This window comes from Macaca mulatta, chromosome 6 (genome assembly GCF_049350105.2).
Source record: "Macaca mulatta isolate MMU2019108-1 chromosome 6, T2T-MMU8v2.0, whole genome shotgun sequence".
In the NCBI taxonomy this organism is placed as follows: domain Eukaryota; kingdom Metazoa; phylum Chordata; class Mammalia; order Primates; family Cercopithecidae; genus Macaca; species Macaca mulatta.
In genome coordinates, this window is record NC_133411.1 from 138,553,778 (window position 1) to 138,576,355 (window position 22,578).

The window sequence follows — 22,578 nt, forward strand, 5'->3', positions numbered from 1 at the left end:
CTTGATCGCAGGCAATAGCTCACTCTTCTGCATTAATTTGCAGAATTAATGGCTGACTTCTTGGATGGCCTTGTTCCTGACTCCTAAGCAATTGGTGCCTGGTACCTTCAGGCCATCTGGCATCTTGTGGGTGAGCCAGCTCCAACTGCATCAAGTCATTGTAATAGCTTCCTGAAATTACTTAGCCTGGCTGAAATACAGAGGTATGGAAGGATTTTTCCTTAGAACTAGTGAGAAGTGGCCCCGTAGGAGTTAACCTTTTTTTGAAAAAGAAGGAAGTGTGATAAAATTGAAGACCTTCAGGAAACTTAAGATCCTGTCTTTGTGAACTAGGCACACTATGAATTGCATATGTATTAAATAGATAGAAAAGTTTATAGTATAACTGAATCATATAATGACCTTAAATACTGACATAGAAAGTTCCAGTTTTACATTTCTCCTGTATCTACTTTATTCATCCAAGTTTGTAGGACTCTCTCAAACTTCTCCTTGAAGCCAATGCACAGACTGGAATTGAAATAAAGTAATGGCAAAAAAACACAATTATGTTTGCACCAACCTAATATTATGAAAAACTGTAGAAGGCCTAGACTCTGTAATTTGGCATTGCAAAATTCCGGAGGCAACAAGAATTTAGATTTAAAAAAGGCTTAACATGAAATAGTTGGAGGACATAAACTGCATGATTTAAGACTTACAAAGCTGCAGTAATGAAGACAATGTGGTGTTGACGAAAGGAGAGACTTAACTCCTCAGTGGAACACCATAGAGAGTCCAATTATAGACTCTCACATATGTGTACAATTGATTTCAACAAAAGTAACAAGGCAGTTGAATGGGTAAAGAAAAGCTTTTCAACAAATTGTGCTGGAATAATTGGATATTCATCTTTTAATATTACATCATATCATAAGATAAAATTAACCCTAAATGTATTATAGACCTAAATGTGGAATCTACAAAACTATAAAACTTCAGGGAAAAATGTAGAGGAAATACTTTTTAAATAGGACACCAAGAGTATGAACCATAAAAGAAAAACAAAACAGAAAATTATTGTTTGAAATGTATCAAAATAAATTATTTTATGTTAGGAAAACTCTGTTAAGACAATGAAAAGGTAAGCCACAGAATGGGTGAAAATATTTATAATACGCATATCTGACAAAGGATTGTTGTCCAAAATATATAATCCCTGTAATAGTAATAAAAGACCAAGCAATATAATTAAATGGGCAAAACATTTCAACAGACAATTTAGAAATGAAGATATGCAGATAGCAAACAAACTCCTTAAAAGATGTTTAACATCATTCATATTGTATCAAAAAATGCAAATTAAAACCATAAAGACCTACATTTGCATATACATTGCAATGTCTTAAGTTTAAAGAATTGAAAACACTAAATTGTTCCTGATAATACAGAGCAATCAGAATTCACATACCGCTACTGGTAATATAGTATAGTCACTTTGGGAAAATTTTAGGTGTTTTTAGGTGTTTTTTGTTTGCTTGTTTGTTTTTGTTGTTGTTGTTTATCACTTAACCTTTCACCTCTTATGTGATCCAAACTTTCCACTCCTAGATCCAAAAATATACTCTGCATGATCTCTTTAAATTTATTGAGACTCGTTTATAATCTGTCCAGGTGAATGTACTATATGCATTTGACAGAATGCATTTCCACAGTTGTTAGTGTTTCATAAATATTAATTAGGTCAAAGTTATTAATAGAGTTATACAAATAATCTTTTATTATGTGTATAGATGTTCTAATAATTACTAAAGTGGGGAATTTAAATATCCTACTGTGACTGTGCAGCTGTCTGCTCCCTTCAATTGTGTCAGATTTTGATTCATACCTCATAAAGCTTTATTGCAAGACACTAATACAGTTATTATTGTTATGTCTTCTTGATGCATTATGTCTTCTTATTGCATTTCTTTTCATTATGAAAATGTCTTCTTTATCACTGGTAGAAGTATAACTTATTTATATTGAAGTTTATTATATCTGACATTAATCTGATTGTGTTTATTTTTTGCATGGTATAATATTATGCTTTTATTTAGTTTAAATGTATCCATGTACTATTTCAAGTGAGTTTCTTGTAGTAAGCATGTAGTTAAGTCTTGATTTTAATCTGTTTTAAAAATTATAACCTTTTAATTGAGGTAGGTGTTTCATTAATGTTTAATCATTGATTAAACAATGTGTTTGAATTTAGGTCTTGATTTTATAATTTATTTTTTAACTCTTTATTTCCCTCTGATCCCCATTAGTTTACTTTTATGTTATTTGAATTCTCTTTAGGATCCTACTTTATCTATTACATTTTTAGCTATAATCCTTTATCTCTTTAGGAGACCTGATCTGGGTCTAGGTCTGGGATCACACATCTTTATTTAAAGGGCCAGATAGTAAATATATTAGGCTTGTCAGCAGCGGAGCCTATGTTGCAACTCAAATCTGCTGCTGTAGCTCAAATCAGCCACAGATAATATGTAAGTGGATGAGCAAGACAGGTGGCCAGTCTCTGGGCCATAGTTTGCCAAACTCACCTCTACAGATTAAAATAGAAACCCTCAATTTTTCTGAATCTATTTAGAGTTATTATAGTACTATTTCATTTGGAATTATTGGAATATGCAACCACGTACGTGCATTTAGACTTCCTCATTTAGTTTTTCTGTACTACAGTCATTATATATATATATATATATATGATAGAGAGAGAGAGAGAGAGAGAGAGAGAGAGAGAAGGCATCTGTGTACATTGTAGACCATACAATAAAATTGTATACATTCTACTTTATATACATTGCATGTATTTCAAGGATTAAGAATGTAAAAATAGTCTTTCACTTTTAGCTTGATATTTACCCTTTCCATTGTTCTTCATAACTTCCTGAAGATAGGAGTTTTCCTTTGGTTTCATTTTCCTTCTCCATGTCTTTTAGTTGGGTTGCTAGTGACAAAATTCTCTTAATTTTCTTTCACTTGAAAATTTTCATTTCACCTTAATTTTTGAAATATATTTTCACTAGATATAAAATTATAGGTTGACTTTTTCTTTTTCTTTTACCATCTCAGAAACATTCCTCTATCTTCTCTTCTCCATAGTTTAAGATGAGAAATATATAGCCCTTGGATTGTCATTTCCCTGTAAGTAATCTGTTGTTTCTTCCTGTTTGTGTGCAAGATATTCTCCTTATCTTTGGTTTTCAGAAGCTTGATTATAATGTGTCTACATATGCTTTACTGCATATTTATCCCATTGGAGGATTGTTGAACTTACTAATTTTGTAAATCTCTGCCTTTTCTCAAATTTGGAAAGAAGTTTTTAGTAATCATTCCTTTAAATACTTTCCTACCTCTCCATCCTCTCCTAAGAATAGGTACACACATTAAGTTTTTTGATATAATCTCACAGCTTTCTGTAAATCTTTCAGATTTTTCAATATTTTCCCCTTCTCCTTCAGAGTGGGTAGTTTCCTTTAAACTATTTTCAAGCTTACTGAATTTTTATTATTTCCATCCTGCTCAAATCCATTCAGTCAACTTTTAATTTTACATATTGTATTTTTCACATCTAAAGTGAAAGTTTCAATTTACTTTTTTTAAACTTTTCTCTTGAGATATCTTTTCATTTATTACAAGTAAATTTCCATTACCTCACTAGGTATATTCATAAAGTCAGTTTCAAATTTTATGAAAATTGTAACACATGTGTCATCTCAGGTTTGAATTATTTATTTACATTTTTAAAGAAAGGGTTGCATTTTGCTGTTCTACATATGCCAGTGATTTTTACTTCTATACTAGAAATGTTGTTGTTATATTGTAGAGCAAGCATGAGCAAACTATGGCTTAAAGTTTTACTGGAACACAGTGACACACATTTTTTCATTAATTTTCTATGGCTGCACTCAAGCTACAATGGCAGTGTTGAATAGCTGCAACAGAGACCACCTGGCCAAGAAGCCTAAAATATATACTATTTGGCAATTTACAGAAAGAGTTTGCTGACCCCTGTTGTAGAGGCTCTGGATTCTGTTATATTCCCTAAAAGACTGATTTTTGTTTTCACAGGCAATTACATTAATTAGATGTAAACTGGAAATTTTGTCTCATCTATTGTAGGCAGTAGCTCATATCTTAGATCAATTCGTTTTTCTCTTATCTGTGCTATTTGTAGGGTGTGTTGTGTATGTATGGGTCAGGTGCCAAGGGAAGACTTAAGCTCCTCTGATTCTATTCCCTCTGGGATTCTCCCTTCAGTTTATGGCAGCCTTGACCACCTCAGTTTCTGTCTTCATGACTCTATAAGATGATATGTTTTTCCCAGTTGGCACCTAATGTCAGGACACAATAGTGGGCATCTGTCAGGTTAAAGTTGCAAAAATGATGAACTAACCTTGTGCCAGTTTTTTCAGTTCCCCTGAAAAGTGTGCCTGTTGAATGCAATCACTTTCACAATTGCCATGCACAAAAAATAAAATACGTAGGAATACAGCCAACCAGGGAGGTGAAAGATCTCTACATGCAGAAATAGAAAATACTGCTCAAAGTAATCAGAGGTGACACAAATGGAAAAACATTCCATGCTCATGTATAGGAAGAATCAGTATTGTTAAAATGGCCATACTGCCCAAAGCAATTTATAGATTCACTGCTATTCCTATTAAACTACCATTGATATTCTTCACAGAATTAGAAAACCTATTTTAAAAGTCATATATAAACAGAAACAAGCCCAAATAGCCAAGGCAATCAAGCAAAAAGAAGAAAGCTGGAGGCATCATGTTACCTGACTTCAAACTATACTCCAGGGCTACAGTAATAAAAACAACACAATACGGGGACAAAACAGACACATAGACCAATGGAACAGAAGGGAAAACTCAGGAATAAGGTTGCACACCTACAACTAACTGATCTTTGACAGACCTGTTCAATAAATGGTGCTGGGATAACTTACTAGCCATATGCAGAAGATTGCAACTGGACCCCTTTTTAGGCCACACACAAAAATTAACTCAAGATGGATTAGATACTTACATGTAAAACCCAAAACTATAAAAAACCTTGGAAGACAAACTAGGCAATACCATTCTGGACATAGGAACAAGCAAAGGTTTCATGACAAAGACTCCAAAAGCAATTGCACCAAAAGCAAAAGAAAAAGAGAGAGAGAGAGAGAGAGAGAGAGAGAGAGAGAGAGGGAGGAAGGGAGGGAGGGAGGAAGGAAGGAGGGAGGAAGGAAGGAGGGAGGGAGGAAGGAAGGAGGGAGGGAGGGAGGGAGGGGATCTAATTAAACTAAAGAGCTTCTGCATAGCAAAAGAAACTATCAAGTTTCCACCAAGAGTGGACAGACAGCCTACAGAGTGGTAGAAGATTTTTGCAAACTGTGAATCTAACAAAGATCTAATATCTAGCATCAATAGCAAACTTAAGTTTACAAGCAAAAAACAAGCAACCCCAATAAAAGGTGGGCAAAGGACGTTAACAGACACTTTTCAAAAGAAGACATACATGCAGCCAACAATCATATGAACATCGCTAATCACTAGAGAAATGCAAATCAAAACCACAATGTAATACCATCTCACACTAGTCAGAATGGCTACTATTAAAATGTCAAAAAATAACAGATGCTAATGAGATGTGGAGAAAAGGGAACACTTACACACTGTTGATGGAAGTGTAAATTAGTTCAACCATTGTGGAAAACAGTGGGGCAATTCCTCAAAGAGCTAAAAACAGAAATAGCATTTGACCAGCAATCCTATTACTGGGTATATACTCAAAGGAATTATAAGTTATTCTGTTACAAAGACACATGCACGCATATATTTCCTGCAGCACTATTCACAATGGCAAAGACATCGAATGAACCTCAACGTTCATCAGTGATAGATTAGATAAAGAAAATGTGGAATGTATACACCATGGAATACTATGCAGCCTTAAAAAATGAGATAATGTCCTTTGCAGCAACATGGATGGAACTGGAGCCATTATTATTAGCAAACTAATGCAGGAACAGAAAACCAAATGCCACATGTTCTCACTTACAAGTCAGAGCTAAATGATAGGAACTTGTGGACACAGAAGGGAACAACACACATTGGAGCCAATTAGAAGGTAGAGTCTAGGAGGAGGGAGAGGATCAGCAAAAATATGTAATGGGTACTAGGCTTACTACCTGGGTGATGAAATAATCTGTACATCATACCCCCATGACACAAGTTTAGGTATAACAAACCTGCACATGTACCCCTGAACTTAAAAGTGAAATTTATGTATTTATTTATTGAGACAGTTTTGCTCTGTTGCCCAGGTTGGAGTGCAGTGGCGCCATCTCAGCTCACTGCAACCTCCAGCTCCCAGGTTCAAGCAATTCTCCTTCTCAGCCTCCTGAGTAGCTGAAATTACAGGCACCTGCCACCACATCCGGTTAATTTTTGTATTTTTAGTAGAAACAAGGTATTACCATGTTGGCTAGGCCGGTCTCAAACTCCTGACCTCAGGTGATCCACCTGCCCCGGCCTCCCAAAGTTCTGGGATTACAGACATGAGCCACCGTGCCTGGCCAAAAGTTAAATTTAAAACAAAAAGTGTGTCGCCTTGGTTCACTCTCCAGAGCCTTCAGGAAGTTGTTTTTTGTATTCTGTTCACAGTTTATAGTTGATACCTACAAGAGGGTTGGTTTTTTGAGAAATTAATCTACAATTCCAGAAGGAGAATCTTTTTATCTTAATTCTGTATCATTTTTCTTAAAAATTTAAAATAGGCTCTTCCTTCTTTTTATTGTTTGCTTTTCTTTGGGGGCCTCCATTATATAGATATTAACAGTTCTCCTTTCTTTTAATTTCTTCTTATTCCCTTTCTTTATCACTTCCTGATGTAACTATGAAAGAGTCCCTTGCAGCTTGCTGCTTCATTCATTGACTGTCCATGGGTTACATTTCCCTTTCTATGCCTATCACTTTACTTCTGCCAGTAGCTATGTATGTGGAGTGGAGGAGGTGAAAGAGAGAATGTCGACTTACTCAGCTGGCAGTGGCCAAATCTTCTCTGTTAAAGGATAAAGTTTCTAGGATGTAAATGAGCTAGATTTCTAACATTTCTTCCCACTAAAAGAAGGTTTATAATTAATGTTTAAATCCAATAAGTGTTACATTGTGTAGTCAATGTTTATTAAGATTTATCCTCATTTTTATCAGTCTCTTTGCTTACCATTGCTTTTCAGTCCTTTCTTATAAGGTCATATTTCTTTTTCTTAAAAACATCATTGAGAAGCACCTTTGGGGCAGATCTGTAGAAGGTAAACACTCAGTGTTTGTTTCATTGAAAGGGCCCTTATTTAACCTTCAAACCTAAATAAAATTTTAGCTGAGTTCAGGAGTGTAGATTGACAGATTTTTTTTTCTCTTTTTTGCTTCTTTGAATATATCATAACTTCACCTCCTTACACTGGTTTCAAGATATCATCTTTGCCATGTGCCTAATCTGAAGAGAAAACTTGCCATATTTGACATTTATTATGATATTTGCTATAGATTTTCTTAGATGCCCTTTAATTATAAAGAAATTAATTTCAATGACTTAGTTTGCTAAGATTTTTAAGTGAATGTTAAACTGTGTCATGTATTTTGTATCCACAGATATAAAAATCATAGATTTTAAGTTATTGATGTGCCCAAGTACATTAATTAAATTCCTAATATCAAACTTACCTGTATTCTGAGGAAGAAAACCTAATTTGGTCATGGCTAGATTCAGCCTGTTAAAATTTGTTTAGCATATTCAGATCTTATAAATGAAATAGATCACTATTTTTACTTTCTTTTAAAATCCCCCTCTAGTTTGGATATCATAGTGTTTAGAAGTTGTACAGGAACATGGATAGAGCTGTAGGCTATTATCCTCAGCAAATTAACACTGGGACCAAAAAAAAACAAAAAACAAAAAACAAAACCACACATACACAAATAACTGCCGGGCACAGAGGCTCACATCTGTAATCCCAGCACTTTGGGAGGCCGAGGCAGGCGGATCAACTGAGGTCAGGAGTTCAAGACCAGCCTGGCCAACTTGGTGAAACCCGTCTCTACTACAAATACAAAAATTAGCCTGTTATGGTGGCAGGTACCTGTAATGCCAGGTACTTGGGAGGCTGAGGCAGGAGAATTGCTTGAACCCGGGAGGCAGAGGTTGTATTGAGCCAAGATCATCGTGCTACTGCACTCCAGCCTGGGTGACAAGAGTGAGACTCTGTCTCAAAAACGACAACAACAACAACAAACCAATTACCACATGTTCTCACTTACAAGTGGGAGCTAAACAAAAACTTATGAACACAGAGAAGGAAACAACAGACACTGGGGCCTACTTGAGCGGGGAGGGTGGTGGGAGGGAAAGAAGCAGAAAATATAACAATTGGGTACTGGGCTTAATATCTGGGTGATGAAATAATCTGTACAATAAACCTCTGTGAAACATGTTTACCTATGTAACAAATCTTCATATGTACCACTAATCCTAAAATAAAAGTTAAAAAGAAGTGATGCCCTCTTTTTCTGTTCTCTAGAAAGTTTCTGTGTTTTGAGAATCTACATTCCTTCAAAGAGTGTTAGTTTTTGGACAGGTTTATTCTTTGTGGGAAGATTTTTAACAGGCATACCTATTCTGTGGTTATAGAATTGTTCACCTTTTCTATTTCTTCTTGATTTCACTTTAGTAAATTTTAAGTTTCTATTTTTCAATTTCATATAGTTTTCAAGTGTACTGGCATAGATTTAATTATAATGTCTATTTTCTGTTTGAACTGTTATCTGTTATGCCCTCATTTGTTATTCCTAATAGTATTTATTTTTGCCTTCTCTTTTTGCTTGATTAATTTTCAATTATGTTAGTCTTTATAAAGAACTAGAGTTCAGCTTTATTTTCCCTTTTGAGTCTTTGTTTCTTATTTTAGTACTGTCTCACACACACACACACTCACACAAAGTTATTCTAATTATAATAAAGTTCTGTTATTAGAAAAGAATGTTTCTAAAATTTTATTTTATATCTGAATTACCTTTGCAATCTGTGAAGTTATTGAAAATGTATTTCAGACAGTAATGCAGGGAAAAGAAAGTAGTTATATGTCCAAGGATTAATTATTACTTCAATGCATATGCAGTTAAAATTGTCTTATTTTAACATAAATTTCAGAACATCTTAATGGAACTATTTGTTGTAAAAGACAGGCATGGGTACAGGTTAGCTTTGAAGATAAATTTTATAAGATTTGTACAGGACAATTAACCTTCCATTTCAATACATAGTACATTTATGTAACATTTAAAAAGCCTATTTGAGATAAACATCCAAGTACGTATTATATTCTTTCAATAAACTCTTTTTGTTATAGAAGCATAACAAAGGAATATTGCATTATTTTTATTAGTTTACTAGAAAATGCTGGGTTGTGCATCTCTGTTGTAGATTCCTATGCCAAGCATTTTAAGTTATAGATATTTTCTTAACTGATTTATTAAGTGGTTTCAGCAACTAAGTTGAAAAAAATATTTTACTCTTGCCTGTGTAACATATGGACAGTGTTTGGTTCTAATGTAATACCGCAATTCCCCATTCTGCCCTTTAGAAAGGGCTTGCTATTATGTACCTCTAATGTGACATATCTGAGGTATTCCACTTTTCAAGGTGAAAACCGTACATACTATTTCTGCAACATTTTATTGCCTTGTGGCAGTTTGGTTTGAACTTCTAAATCTTAGTTACTTTTAAGACTGAGGCTGTAATTTATTTACCATAAGATTCCTAGACCTGCAGAACAGAAAGGATAAAAAACATCTCTGAGAGAGATTTTATTCTACGTGACCATGCTTATCTTGAAAAGCTGCCAAGTTTGCTTGTGTGCTCTGAGTGCCTCAAGTAGGAATCAGTTAGAGTACCTGCTGTTTCAAATAGCAGCAGATAATGGTGGAAGAACAGAGTGTAGACTCCCAACAACATTCAACAAGCAAGCATTATTCCAAAACTACAGTGTAGATTTGCTTTTTCAGTTCAGTATGCATTGGTTAACCAATGAACTTGAATAAATTAATTATTGTTATGTGATAACTAAGTTTTATTAAATGCAAGTAAAGAAAAATTCTTCTTTGAAATTTTCTTCTAAAGAAAATTCAACATTTGACCGTGTAATTATCAAACATCCTTGATAGACAGTTCCTAGATGGGTGAAAAATTTTTGGAATCAAAAATGCTCAGGTTAGACATCTGATAATTGAAATATTCTTAAATGTCTCCACAAAAGTACATGAAAAACATTTGACCTCTTTGCCTATTTTCAAGAGTTTAAAATTTTGCAAAGGGGCAATATGATTTATAGGCATTCTTTACAATAATTTTCTAGATGAATTTTTGGTAAATGCTATGGGCAGTTAGAAGCACACTAGTTAAGCTAAACCATATCCTAAATATAATAAGATATATTTGTGTGACATATTTTGAAGCTGGAAAAAAGGTCACAGAAAAGAAAATAAGGTAAATTAAATATATCTCACTCTCTCCATAGACTATTGAATTTTAAAAGCTACAAATAGTTCAGAAATCTAAAGTATAGGAAAATAATATGTTGGAATTTGCAACAAAGTGTGTATTAGAGCAATTAAATATTAAACATATTGAAAAAATATATGTTTCAAATAGGTATGTCACAATTTAAATATATTTTTCAAATATATTTAATAGATTTGGGTCATAAGTTAACTTTAATTTTGCTGTGATTTTTAGTCTGTTTTGAACACCAACACCAGAATAAGTTTCCCAAAATAACCTATTATCTTATCAATCTTCTGCTGGTCAACTGCTAAATGGCTTATTTTTCCCTACAAACATAAAGTCCCTAGTCTTTCCTGACTCTTCTGTCTTTTCAACCTTGTTTTTTGCTACTCTCCCCCATGATATCCCTACTCCCCATTGCACCAGTCTGCTCACCTTTTCATAACTATGCCTTTCCCATTTCTACTTGTTTTGTCTTTTTGACCTGTTCTCCTCCACCCTCTTCTCCCAATGTCTGGATAGGTAGTAACACAGTCATCTTCGCTATGGATTTAATACTCAACTCATTTTTTTTTCTTTTTTGAGACAGAGTCTCACCCTGTCACCCAGGCTGGAGTGCAGTGGCGCTGTCTCAGCTCACTGCAACCTCTGCCTCCTGGGTTCAAGCAATTCTCATTCCTCAGCCTCCTGAGTAGCTGGGCTTACAGGTGTGCACCACCACACTCAGCTAATTTTTTAAGTCACTTTTAAATGTCCTTTATGGATTTCATATTTCTGCACAATTGTTAACAATATTTTTGAGTCTAAAAAATGTCAACCACCTTACAGAAATAGAAAGTCTTTATTAATGTGTGTGTTGGCCTCTTCTTATCTGTCTGTGAGCTGACCACAATCATAGCTGTGTCTGAGGTTTTTGACAATTTTTCTATTACATTTCCTCAGAGTTCTCTTTGCTTATTGTTGCCATGTTTCAGCTGCCTTATCCCAGTATTTTTTAATCCCTTTAACATATCCCTAGAAAACTTTCATTGTGTTCTGAAGATGTAAAAATCCTTCATATTGAGGTAAAAAGTATTGATAACAATTTATTGAAACATACACACTAAGACTATATTGTGTCAGGGGTCAAGACTGTATAATGAATTAATAAAGTACTAACCATGACATTTAAGCATAAAATCAGAGCATAAGTGGGAACAGACTTTAGGGCAGCAGACAATGAATTTATAACACAAAAACAAGCACTTATTCTTCCAGCTGGTCCATGTGTCATAGTATAAATGATTATTTCTGTCTTAAGTTTTTCTGTTGTATCTTGTGTAACCATATGTGTTTTATTTAAGGAGGTTTTAAAAGATTTAACTTTAGTAAACAGATTTTTCTATCATTATGTATCAATCTTCCCATCACTATAAATGAGCCCTATACTATTTCAATTACAGGTTTAATATTTTAAGTACCAAAAGCATATTTTTCTTCAAATAATTTTTGTTGTTTTACCAAAATAGCTTTCTTAACAGTGATTGGCTTCACTTAAAAAAATGTGATACCTTCCCCTTATAGTGTGCCTTTGTTTTCAGCATGTTATTTGCACAGGATTATGGTGCAAGGTAGAAGGTGAGAAAGAATGCAAAACCAAACTAGACCCACCAATGGATGGAACTGACTGTGACCCTGGTAAGGTAAGTCATTTATGTTGTCTGAATTTAATAAGTATCGTAGGTGAAACTTGAGAAACTTGCTTAGCACTGATGGATTTATTTCAGTATATACAAAAATATTAATATTTCATCAATTTTAACATTTATACTTTATAAAATCTGTGGTTGTTTTGTTAATATCAATGTGGTGGGGTTTTATTTTATTTGTTGTTGATTATGAAAATGTTGAGAGTCATATATATACATTAATATAGCAAAAATGTGAACTTTTTTTACTTTTTAAACAGAAGTAAATTAAGCACAAATAATAGCATAAATGGTAAAATTTCTCATCGCCGATGAATCCTTTCAAGTATAAAATCATTGACTTAGGAGAGCAACTGAGTATTTTTTCCTTGTCAATATAATAATCATCCATAAAATATTCCAGTTGACATTTGGAGATTAGTAAATATTTGGCTGTCTGTGTAGTTTAACGTACTTCATAAGACTTTAAAAATTTATTAGTATACATTTCCAGATCAAAATAACTGCTGTTAAAAAGTAATTTTCCTTTGAGGAATATGAAGAAGATGGATTTCATATGCATTTAATAATTATGGTTAACATAATCAAAAGATAACGGATCAATAGTTTACATAATTTTCTAATTTGCATACTGTGATGGGAAAGTAGAATTGTTATCACTGTACTCAGTTGCAAGATCAGAAAGCTTGCCTCTGAAGTGCATGAATGTGTATTACATTTGAAAATAAATAGCAACACAAAGAACCTATAGATTGCTTATGGTGAAATACTTGAAGAAAACATGAAATTATGTGGAATTTTATTTTAAAAACATTGATTTGAAAAATGGACAGAAATGAAGGTATTCAACTTCTAGAAAATCATCTGAAGAAAGTACACACACAGACGCACATATATACACATACACATGCACACAAAGATGCTTAGGTAAGGATGCAGTTTGTAATGGAGAGAAATGAGAAACAATAAAAATATTCATTAGGAGATGAACGGTCACAATGTAGTTGTTAAAAAATGAGGGAGATACCTATGTTCTAACCTGAAGAGATCTATAAGACATGGCTGTTGGTTGATAGGCATGTCAGAAATATTGATACTTTATAATATGATTTGACATTTAAGGAAAACACAGTTTGTATACACACACACAAGCACACACACACAGAAGTATATATTTTCAAACTCATAAAATTAGCTAGGCATGGTGGCGCAGGCCTGTAATTCCAGCTACTCAGAAGGCTGAGGTGGAAGGATTGCTTGAGCCCGGAAGGCAGAGGTTGCAGTGAGCCGAGACAGCACCATTGCACTCCTGCCTGGGCGACAGAGCCAGACCTTGTTTCAAAGACAGAAAAAAAGAAAAAAAGAAAAAGAAGATATAAACACAAAACTCCAAAGTGTAACTAGAAGTTACCTCTTAGGAGGGAAGTAGAATTGATGGCTGGGAGTATATCGATGAGATGGGTGAATATAACTTTTCTGCAGACATTTCTGGATTGTTTGACATAAGCATGCAGTCATTTATTACTTCTATGATTTCTTTAATTAGAAAAGAAAAATGTAAAAATTGTTTACATCCCAACTATTTTTGAAAAAAAAACTAGAAATATTTTATCACTATATATTATCAGTAAGAAACTGATTCCTTAGAGGGAATTTCTGTGAAATATCAGTTAATTGTTTACAGACTGTTCCAAATATTTCCTATAAGCTTAAACAAAACATCAGAATTTGGGTCTGTTTTATTTTTTAAATATATACACAAAAGTACAAGAACCTGTGTATATCAAGCAAGCCTCCTGATATTGTGCTGAGTAATTTATTGCTTGAATCATAAAACTTTGCACCAGCAATCATTTTTATCATCCCTGAAACACAAAAGCAGTAATATTAAGAGATAACCAAACATGAGTCCTCAACCATCACATAACTTGTTCATCTTTAGTTTTTTAGCAATATAAAAATCTCTTTATTTTCATGATCTGGCACCTTCAATATTTTTCTGCTATGATTTTTTCCCTTGTGTGTATGAACATAATTTGCCTTCTTGAAATCTTCAAAATAAACTTATTTTGGCAGTTAAAACTATAATTACTAAACAAAAGTAAAATGTTTTGTTTTCCTATAATTGTGTTAATGATACTCTTAGAGGTTCTGTAATGCTTTGTATTTTGAAATAACTAATGAACCTCTCAGTTTTCCAGGTCTTGTGGGCTTCTTCAAATACTCATCTCTTCCAGCTCTTGTAGAAGCCATCGTGAAAATAGCTTCCAACACTCTGCCATTGTGTGCAGGAGTGCTAAAATATTTGAATGCTTGCAACCTCGCACTAAACATTGTTAGTTCAGTACATTGCTATCCAAGAGACAAAGCTTGGGATTTTGCAATTGATAACACTCTAGTGATATTAATCAAATTGTATAAATCTAGTTAATCTAAGAGTATATATTACATCTGAGAAGGTGCTTACAGAATTCTATACTTCTGAATGAGTTTTAACAAAGAGGCTTATATACTCTTTATGGACAGCATATTGCAAATTGAAAACAACTTCTTTTCTTCTCTTTTTATATTTTTAATATAATTTTCATATTTTGCAACTTACAATACAAATATCAATATGTGGGCATTTACATTTCACAGAGATTAGTGGGCAAAATGATTTATTAAACAATAATAAATGTATGTATTTTACTTTCAGTACTTGCTAGGAATGAAAAGAGGGGAAAGAGACATTAAACACCAATTTATTAGAACTTTAGACTGTTTGGAAGGATTCTATGTAATATATTTTAGTTATTTATTTTCCCTCATTGAGATTCTTGAAATTGCCATCATAATTTATTATTGGAAACAATAAAGACTGTAATATCCTAACATATCACAATGTGCATATGTACACAGCTTTTTGCCTTCCTTCCTTCCTCCGCTTCTCTTTTCCACAATATATGTACAAGATTTGATCAGAGGCTGATCAGACTCCTTTGACATCTTCACAGACCCCTTTCAAATGTGTGTTTTCATGAACTTCCTAGACATGTCCACATAAAAATTTGGGAGTATAGAACTATAATTAGTCTGTTAGGTCATGCACTGTCCTCAGGTGGTCTATATTACATAATTCCTTAGTACTTTTATAAATCAGACTGAATTAATAGATAAGACAGTTTTTTAGCGTTTTCAACAATACATAACTTATTTTTTGAGGCTAAAAAATGCAAATGTTGTATGAAACAAATCATGCTGCTCTCCGTAATAACCCTAATGATATTTATGGAAAGCATCATTAGGATTATTTTACATATCTTATATAACATACTGTATAATAAACAGAACATTTAACACTTTCCTCATTGTTGAAGCACAGAACCATATAGAAGACACAAAAGCAGATACCCTCTAGTTTCATCCAGACATCTGGTTATCTGCAAGGTGACAAACTTTAAATATTGTGCTATACTTTCTTCAAATTTCACTGATCTGTGTATGCAAACTGCTTTGCATATCGGTGTCCATTTCTCTTCATCTGCCAAATGTGTTACAGTTTAAATGATGTACAAATCTAGGTCCCAGTCCTTTCCAGAATATTTTAGTCTGCTGTGAACTCTAGCCCAGTCTTTCAATGCCAGCTTGCTGCTAAATGGCCAACGAGGTATGATATGCACCCTGGGAAACATAAACACCCTTAAAGTAGGCTAAAACAATGTGACCAATTGAAGTTTGACGACTTTCACATTGGATTTTTTTTTTCCATGAATGGCATAACATTTTTAAGTCCTTAAAACAAGTAAGTAATGTAGAAGTTTTCACATGGTTTGTTTCTCCTTTTCCAATTTTTAAACTGCATCTTTGTACAAAACCCAAATTTATTTAATGAGAGCCTTAGCATATTGATATTCTCTGAGTTGTTGATGTTTATTTTGTTTTTCAAGTTTAGATTAAAATCTTTTTGAATCTAAAAGAGGTTGAATTTAAATGTTGACATTGTTAGAGAAAATCTATGGGAACTAATCATTGTATTGCCTATAAAAGTAAGGCATTAATGGAGCCCACACAAAACTATATAGTGTAGTCTTCTTAATTCTCTTTTCTAAAAATAGCAATAAAAATATTTTCACAGTAAATTATAAAAACAGATGAATAAATATCAGAATGAACAGAATTTTGCTTAGAATTCTGAAAGTATTAACATAATGATACTTATAACTCTATTATTGTTATAGTTAGCCCTTATTAAATCCTTAGTAAGGGCTATACATTGTGTTTAATGCTTCATTCAACTCCTAAATAAACTGATAGGTAAATATGATTATCATTCACATTTTAGAAATAAGCAAGCTGAAAATCAGAGCATTTCTGTAATTTCCTCAAAATCCTTTGTAAATTGTGTTGCCATTAAGTGTAGAAGTTCCTTTAGGGCTAGGAGGATCAACTTACTCAACCGCATCATTATACAATCACTAATCTAAATGCTTGTAATCATACTTATTATTCTCAATATGATTTTGTTACTTTACCATGTTTGCTATGACCATCATCTATTTGATTTTCAGGAATGAGGAGAAATTTTAATAACCTGTTCCCCAAATTCTAGCAACCATTCCTGGGTGACCATCAGCAATCTCTCTCACTGCTTTTGTTTTCAGTGAATGAAAAAATAAAATAAAAATAAAAAAGAGAATGACTACACTCCTTTCTTTTATTCCAGTTATCTTTGCCAGTTAATAGATACCAAGTAAAGTACAGAATAATTGGCATGAAATGACAGAATTTCAGCATCTAATTGCCCACGTCTTTCAAACCAACTTGCTATAATGTTAATGATTGAAGTTGATGGGAATTCTTTCAGGGAAAAATAAAAAATAAAAAAATTAAAAAAAAGCATAAAGGAAAGTGCTAAAATCAAACAGTATTTTTAAAAAATTGCAAAGTTAAAAAAGTACCGAGTCACTGACATTTCGTATGAAAATTACTAAATTCGCTAAAAATGTCTGCTTTGACGTAGGACATTTATTTCTTGTTTCCATTCTTATTACTCTGATTTTTTTGTCCCTTTAAATTATTATCTGTTTCTTAAATGTGTTGAATTTTCCTTCCTGGTTGTGCAACCTCGGATTCCCTACCCACTACCCTATCTCCATCACAGGAACTGAATTCTTAGTACTATAATAACAAATATTTGTGCACTGCTTTCCCGACGAGACTGTATCTGTGAGAATTGGGCAATTATATTACTATGACAAAAAAACAAGTGCCAACTTACTTTTGGTCTTTCCTAATTCCCCGTGTTTGTGGCTCTAGTAGACCTGATTTAATTGCAATTCCAGTGACATTTTAGGCCAGAGAATGATTTTCAGTTGTGCCCTGATTTGTTCACCTAAGACATAACTTTTGGAATAGTGGTGTAAGGCTGGAGAATGTACCAGCAGGACCTCAGCACCTGAACATCTGGCCGGAGAGTGGAGCCTGTGGAGTCCTTGTAGCCGAACCTGCAGTGCTGGGATCAGCAGTCGAGAGCGCAAATGTCCTGGGTAAACTCAAAGTTCCTGGTTGGGGGAGGGCATTTCTTCAAGTTTGGAATGCAAAGGTTTTACTGACAAAGCATGTTGGAAAGCAAAAGAAGCCCCTCAAACTCTACTCATGTTGGAAAACAGAAAAGTCCTTCGAATTATTTATTTTAAATAAAAACTGCCTTTAAGAAGAAAATAAAGACCAACCCTTCTAAGAATAAATAATGAAAGCTACAAAAGGTTATTTCTTGAGTAAATCTATAAAATATTTCAATAAACAGGGAGATGTGTATTAGAAAAATTATGTGAACATTTACAGGAACTGGGAGAAGAGCAGAAGGATGATAAGAAAGAGAATGAGAACAAAATTAATGACAGCAAGAGCTAAGACTAATGAAAAACAGAAACATGCTAAGCACAGGTACAGACAGGAATTATTATGGGATCAGCTTGTTAAACCCCGTTATTCCTAGAGGAATTCTAGGAAAGTGTGAGAAAGTCATTCCAGCTTGTGAGCTTTAAACTATTGGTGTAGAGGTCACATGCAGTTTTAAATAATTTATATGAACTTATTTAAAAACATCTCCTTAATAATTCTAAGAACCAGATTTCTTAATGGGCATTTGAAGGCTATATTCCCCTCAGTCTCTGCCCTTTACTCCAATTTATCATTTTCATGGCAAGTGGCCTTTTATTCCTCATGTATTGTGGAAGGTATATTGATCAAGGGTTAGAAAATGTATATAGTCAAAGAAATAAATATATCTTGCTACTACTAACATTTAATGTGTCCAAGTTTTCAAAAGTAAATATAATATAAAGGGTTATATATTATTAATATAGTGGCTTTTAATTTAAAAACTGGGTAGTTAACATAAAAAATGTAAAACTGATTATTTGTACTTTCTTTTCTAGGCTAGGTTCTGAAGCAAGGGATTGTAATGGTCCCAGAAAACAATACAGAATATGTGAGAATCCACCTTGTCCTGCAGGTTTGCCTGGATTCAGAGACTGGCAATGTCAGGCGTATAGTGTTAGAACTTCCTCCCCAAAGCATGTACTTCAGTGGCAAGCTGTCCTGGATGAAGGTATGACCAACCAGATCACCACCATCTTTGTTAACTAGATTTCTGGGTTTGCCAAGTGTTTTTACAATAGTCAGATTATTGTACATATTATCTTCAAAATATTTCTAAACTTTATTTTTTTCTACCTGTACTGACATATAATAACCACAAGCACTGACAAAAATATATTTTAAAAATATGAGGCGCTGTTACCCCATACCTATTAGAACAATGAAAATAAAAAGCAGTGACAGCAGTAACGCTGGTGAGGATGAGGAGAAACTGGATTTCTCAGGCATTGCTTGGTGGGATTGTAAAATCGTGCAGCCACTTTGGAAAATATAGTTTGACAGTTTTGTGAATAACTAAATGTACACTAACAATATAGAAATCATACTTCTGAGTGATGGAATACTCCTCAGCACTAAAGAGGAGCAAACGATTAATACATGCAACATCCTGATAGATCTCAGAGCATTATGCTGAGTGAAAAATGCCAACCTCAAAAGGTCCCATGCTATATGATTTCATGTGATAATATTCTTGAGTTGATAAAATTACAGAGATGGAAAACAAATTTGTACAAATTAGTGGTTGCCAGGGATTAGGCATGGTGGTGTGGAGAGGGATGGGTATTACTATAAAGAGGTAGCATGAGGAAGATCTTTGTGCTGATGAATAGTTTCAGACCTTGATTGCGGCAGTGGTTGAACAAATCTACAAATGTCATAAAATGGCATAGAACTATACACACACAGGTACCAATGCCAGTTTCCTGGGTTTGCTGTGGTTCTATAGTTACTAAGGTATAACCATGGAGGGGAAACTGAGTGAAAGGTATGTGGGAACTCTCTGTACTATGTCTGCAAGTTACTCTAAATATTTGATTATTTCAAAATAAGAATTTTAAGAAAACTGTATGCTGCCTTATTAGTTAAGAATGATATGCCAAGCTAGTTGACTCACATCTATAATCTCACCATTTTGGGAAGCCAAGGCAAGCAGATACTTGAGGTCAAGAGTTTGTAACTGGCCTGGGCAATATGCCAAAACCCTGTCTCTACCAAAAATACAGAAAAAGAAAATTGACTGGGTGTTGTGGCATGTATCTATAGTCCCAGCTACTCAGGAAGCTGAGGCAAACCTCGAGGCAGAGGTAACAGTGAGCCAAAATGGTGCCACTTTACTCTAGCCTGGGTAAAGTTGTACCTGTATAAAAAAAAAAATGATAATACTTGCCCGTGGTGAGTGGGCTGTGGGTGTGGGCTGAGTTGCAGTTACCAAAAGTGGTGACAGATTATCTGATTTCATTGTTTATGATGCCACTAGTCTCTCTTTTCTCCCCTTAGTCAATTTGAACTTTGCTTTCCATCATTCCAATTAGATTCTTCTCAATAACCTAAACTCCATTGGCTGTCCATTTCAGTGCCCCCATCTGATGAAACCCTTTTCTCAGAATAGCACCTACATATAAGCAGTAATGGAAACAGCCAAACAATGGGGCAGATTATTCCTCTACTAGTGGTGGTGGGAGGAAATATAGCAGCCATCAGATTGATTACCTCCTTATTTTCTGCTATCAAAACACGTTAGCCTAACTTAGGATACTTCATCTGCTTTCTGCTATATGGCAGAATTTTAATTCCTTCTTTCCAAGGCCAGTCCCTCCAGTTGTGGCCTTGATACCATCCCCATCTTCCCTTTTCAGCTATCTTATTGATTACCCCTAGTTTCTCTCATCTAGTTAATCTTCTCTGTTTTGGATCATTCACACACATTTAATTTTTTAACATATTTAAGACTCTCCCACTAAAACATAAAAACTTCCCCTCAAGATCATAGCCATTTTGCGCTGGTGCACCTACACGTTTCTCTCCTCACAGACACCCTTCTCAAAAGACCTGCCTGTATCCCAGCCCTGTTTTCTTCCCTTCAATCTGGATTCCACCAACACAAGTCTTTCTAATGTCATCCAGGAGTCTCATGGAAATGAAACCTAATAAATAGTTTCCCATCCTCTTCTTAGTTGACTCTTAAATACATTAAGGTGGCTGCCCACCCCCGTGATTCTTGGAACACTCGTGTGCCTTGCTTGGTTTCTGTGTTGTAACACTGACCTGGCTTTCCTGCTACATCTCTGGCGTGTTCTCCTTCTGCCTACTTCAAACACTATTCTGTTTTCACTCTGCATTTTCTTTTTAGGTGATCTTATCTGTTCCCATTACTTCAAATATGTAAATAATACATGAGTTTACATCTTCAACTAGATTTTCCATTTGAGCTCCAAACTTGTACGTACAACTCCCCTCGTTGATATATCTAATTGGATATTTGCAGGTTTAAGACCAAACTCACGATCATAACCCTTCCTATTCATGTCCATTTGATCCTCTAGTGTGTCCCATCTCATTGAAGGTAACGCTTGCTTTTCAGTTGCACAAACTTGATCACCTGGTTTATAAGGATATTTCTATGGCCTGCCCCCTTTAATTTCTCCTGCCTCATCTCCATCATTCTCTTTTGTAGACTCCTATATGGCCAGGCTGACTTCCATTCCACCCCTTAGATACATCTGCTCTTTTATTTTTGGGCCTTTATACCAGCTGGGTTTTGGCAAAATAAGCTTTCCTTCTCAAGCTTTGACATTGGTGTTTATTTATTTACCTTGAATACGTCTGCTGATTTTTGGGACTCAGTGTATGTCAATTCCTCTAGGAAGAAAGAATCCCTCTGATCCTCCAAATTATGTGTGCCTTCCAAGTACCACACACACAACCTGTAATAGCACATTTTATTGTGTCTGCATTCCCCCTAATGTCTGTCCCTAGTGTATCATCTATTGTATATTAAGTGTCCAATGAATATTTGTTAAATAAATTTGAATACATAGCCAGTAACTTTTTATTGTAACAATATAATCAATATGACTGTTCACATCATGAAAATTTTCTGATTATTTGAGTCTTAATCCTGTTTCTACTTCCAACTGGCTGTGACAGTTAATAATGTCAAGTTTATTTGAAACCCATTTAATTATGGGTGAAATAAGATACAGAAAATAGGTGTTCTCCAAATTAAAAGAAAATCAGAGTTGGATGTGCATCAATTTAAAACACTAAAGCTGTTAGAAATCACAATTAAAGGGACTCCTGACTCTTATAAAGTGATTTATATCATCAAATAATCCATAATAGCTATTTGTATAGTCAGCAGGATACCATTTGTGATGATTTTGCAACACGTATCAATCAAACTCATCAGTCTGTATTTCAGATAAAATATACAACAGTCACTAGCCTACATGTATTACAGCACTATGGAAGAAATGGAAATATACAATTCTTTAAAAAACATCGTCTTAATAACATGTGACACCTTAAAATACAAGCGGCTATATCTGTTATATAATACACGGATCCCTGCCTAGGAGAATTAAATGTGGGGTAGCAATGCAGCAGTGAACATTTATTTTTAGAGAAAAGACATGCGTGGCTTCAACATTCAGGTATTTCACATACTTTGTGTGTGCCAAAATTTGGCTGAAATCCATGTCTAATGCATATCTTGGAAACAGTTGGTCTCTTAAATCAAGACAGAGCCTGCCTGCCAAGTATGGCATGTTACATGGATCACTACAATGTCACAGCCTTGAGGGCATACTCCAAAAATGAAGAGTGGTATCAAATGTTTATGTCATCTGTACAGCTGAAGTCAGCAGAGTGTATTTGTAAC

The 22,578-nt window shown here is 34.3% G+C and overlaps 1 protein-coding gene across 1 annotated transcript in view; it reads left to right on the plus strand.

Annotated features, from left to right (window-relative positions):
• The window catches only part of ADAMTS19 (ADAM metallopeptidase with thrombospondin type 1 motif 19), a 282,768-nt gene that overhangs the window by 169,069 nt on the left and 91,121 nt on the right, over positions 1-22,578 (plus strand). The window contains exons 11-13 of the mRNA XM_001099247.5: positions 12,165-12,266; positions 17,670-17,800; positions 18,695-18,867. Coding sequence (XP_001099247.4) covers positions 12,165-12,266; positions 17,670-17,800; positions 18,695-18,867 — 406 coding nt within the window. The remainder of the gene's footprint in view (positions 1-12,164; positions 12,267-17,669; positions 17,801-18,694; positions 18,868-22,578) is intronic.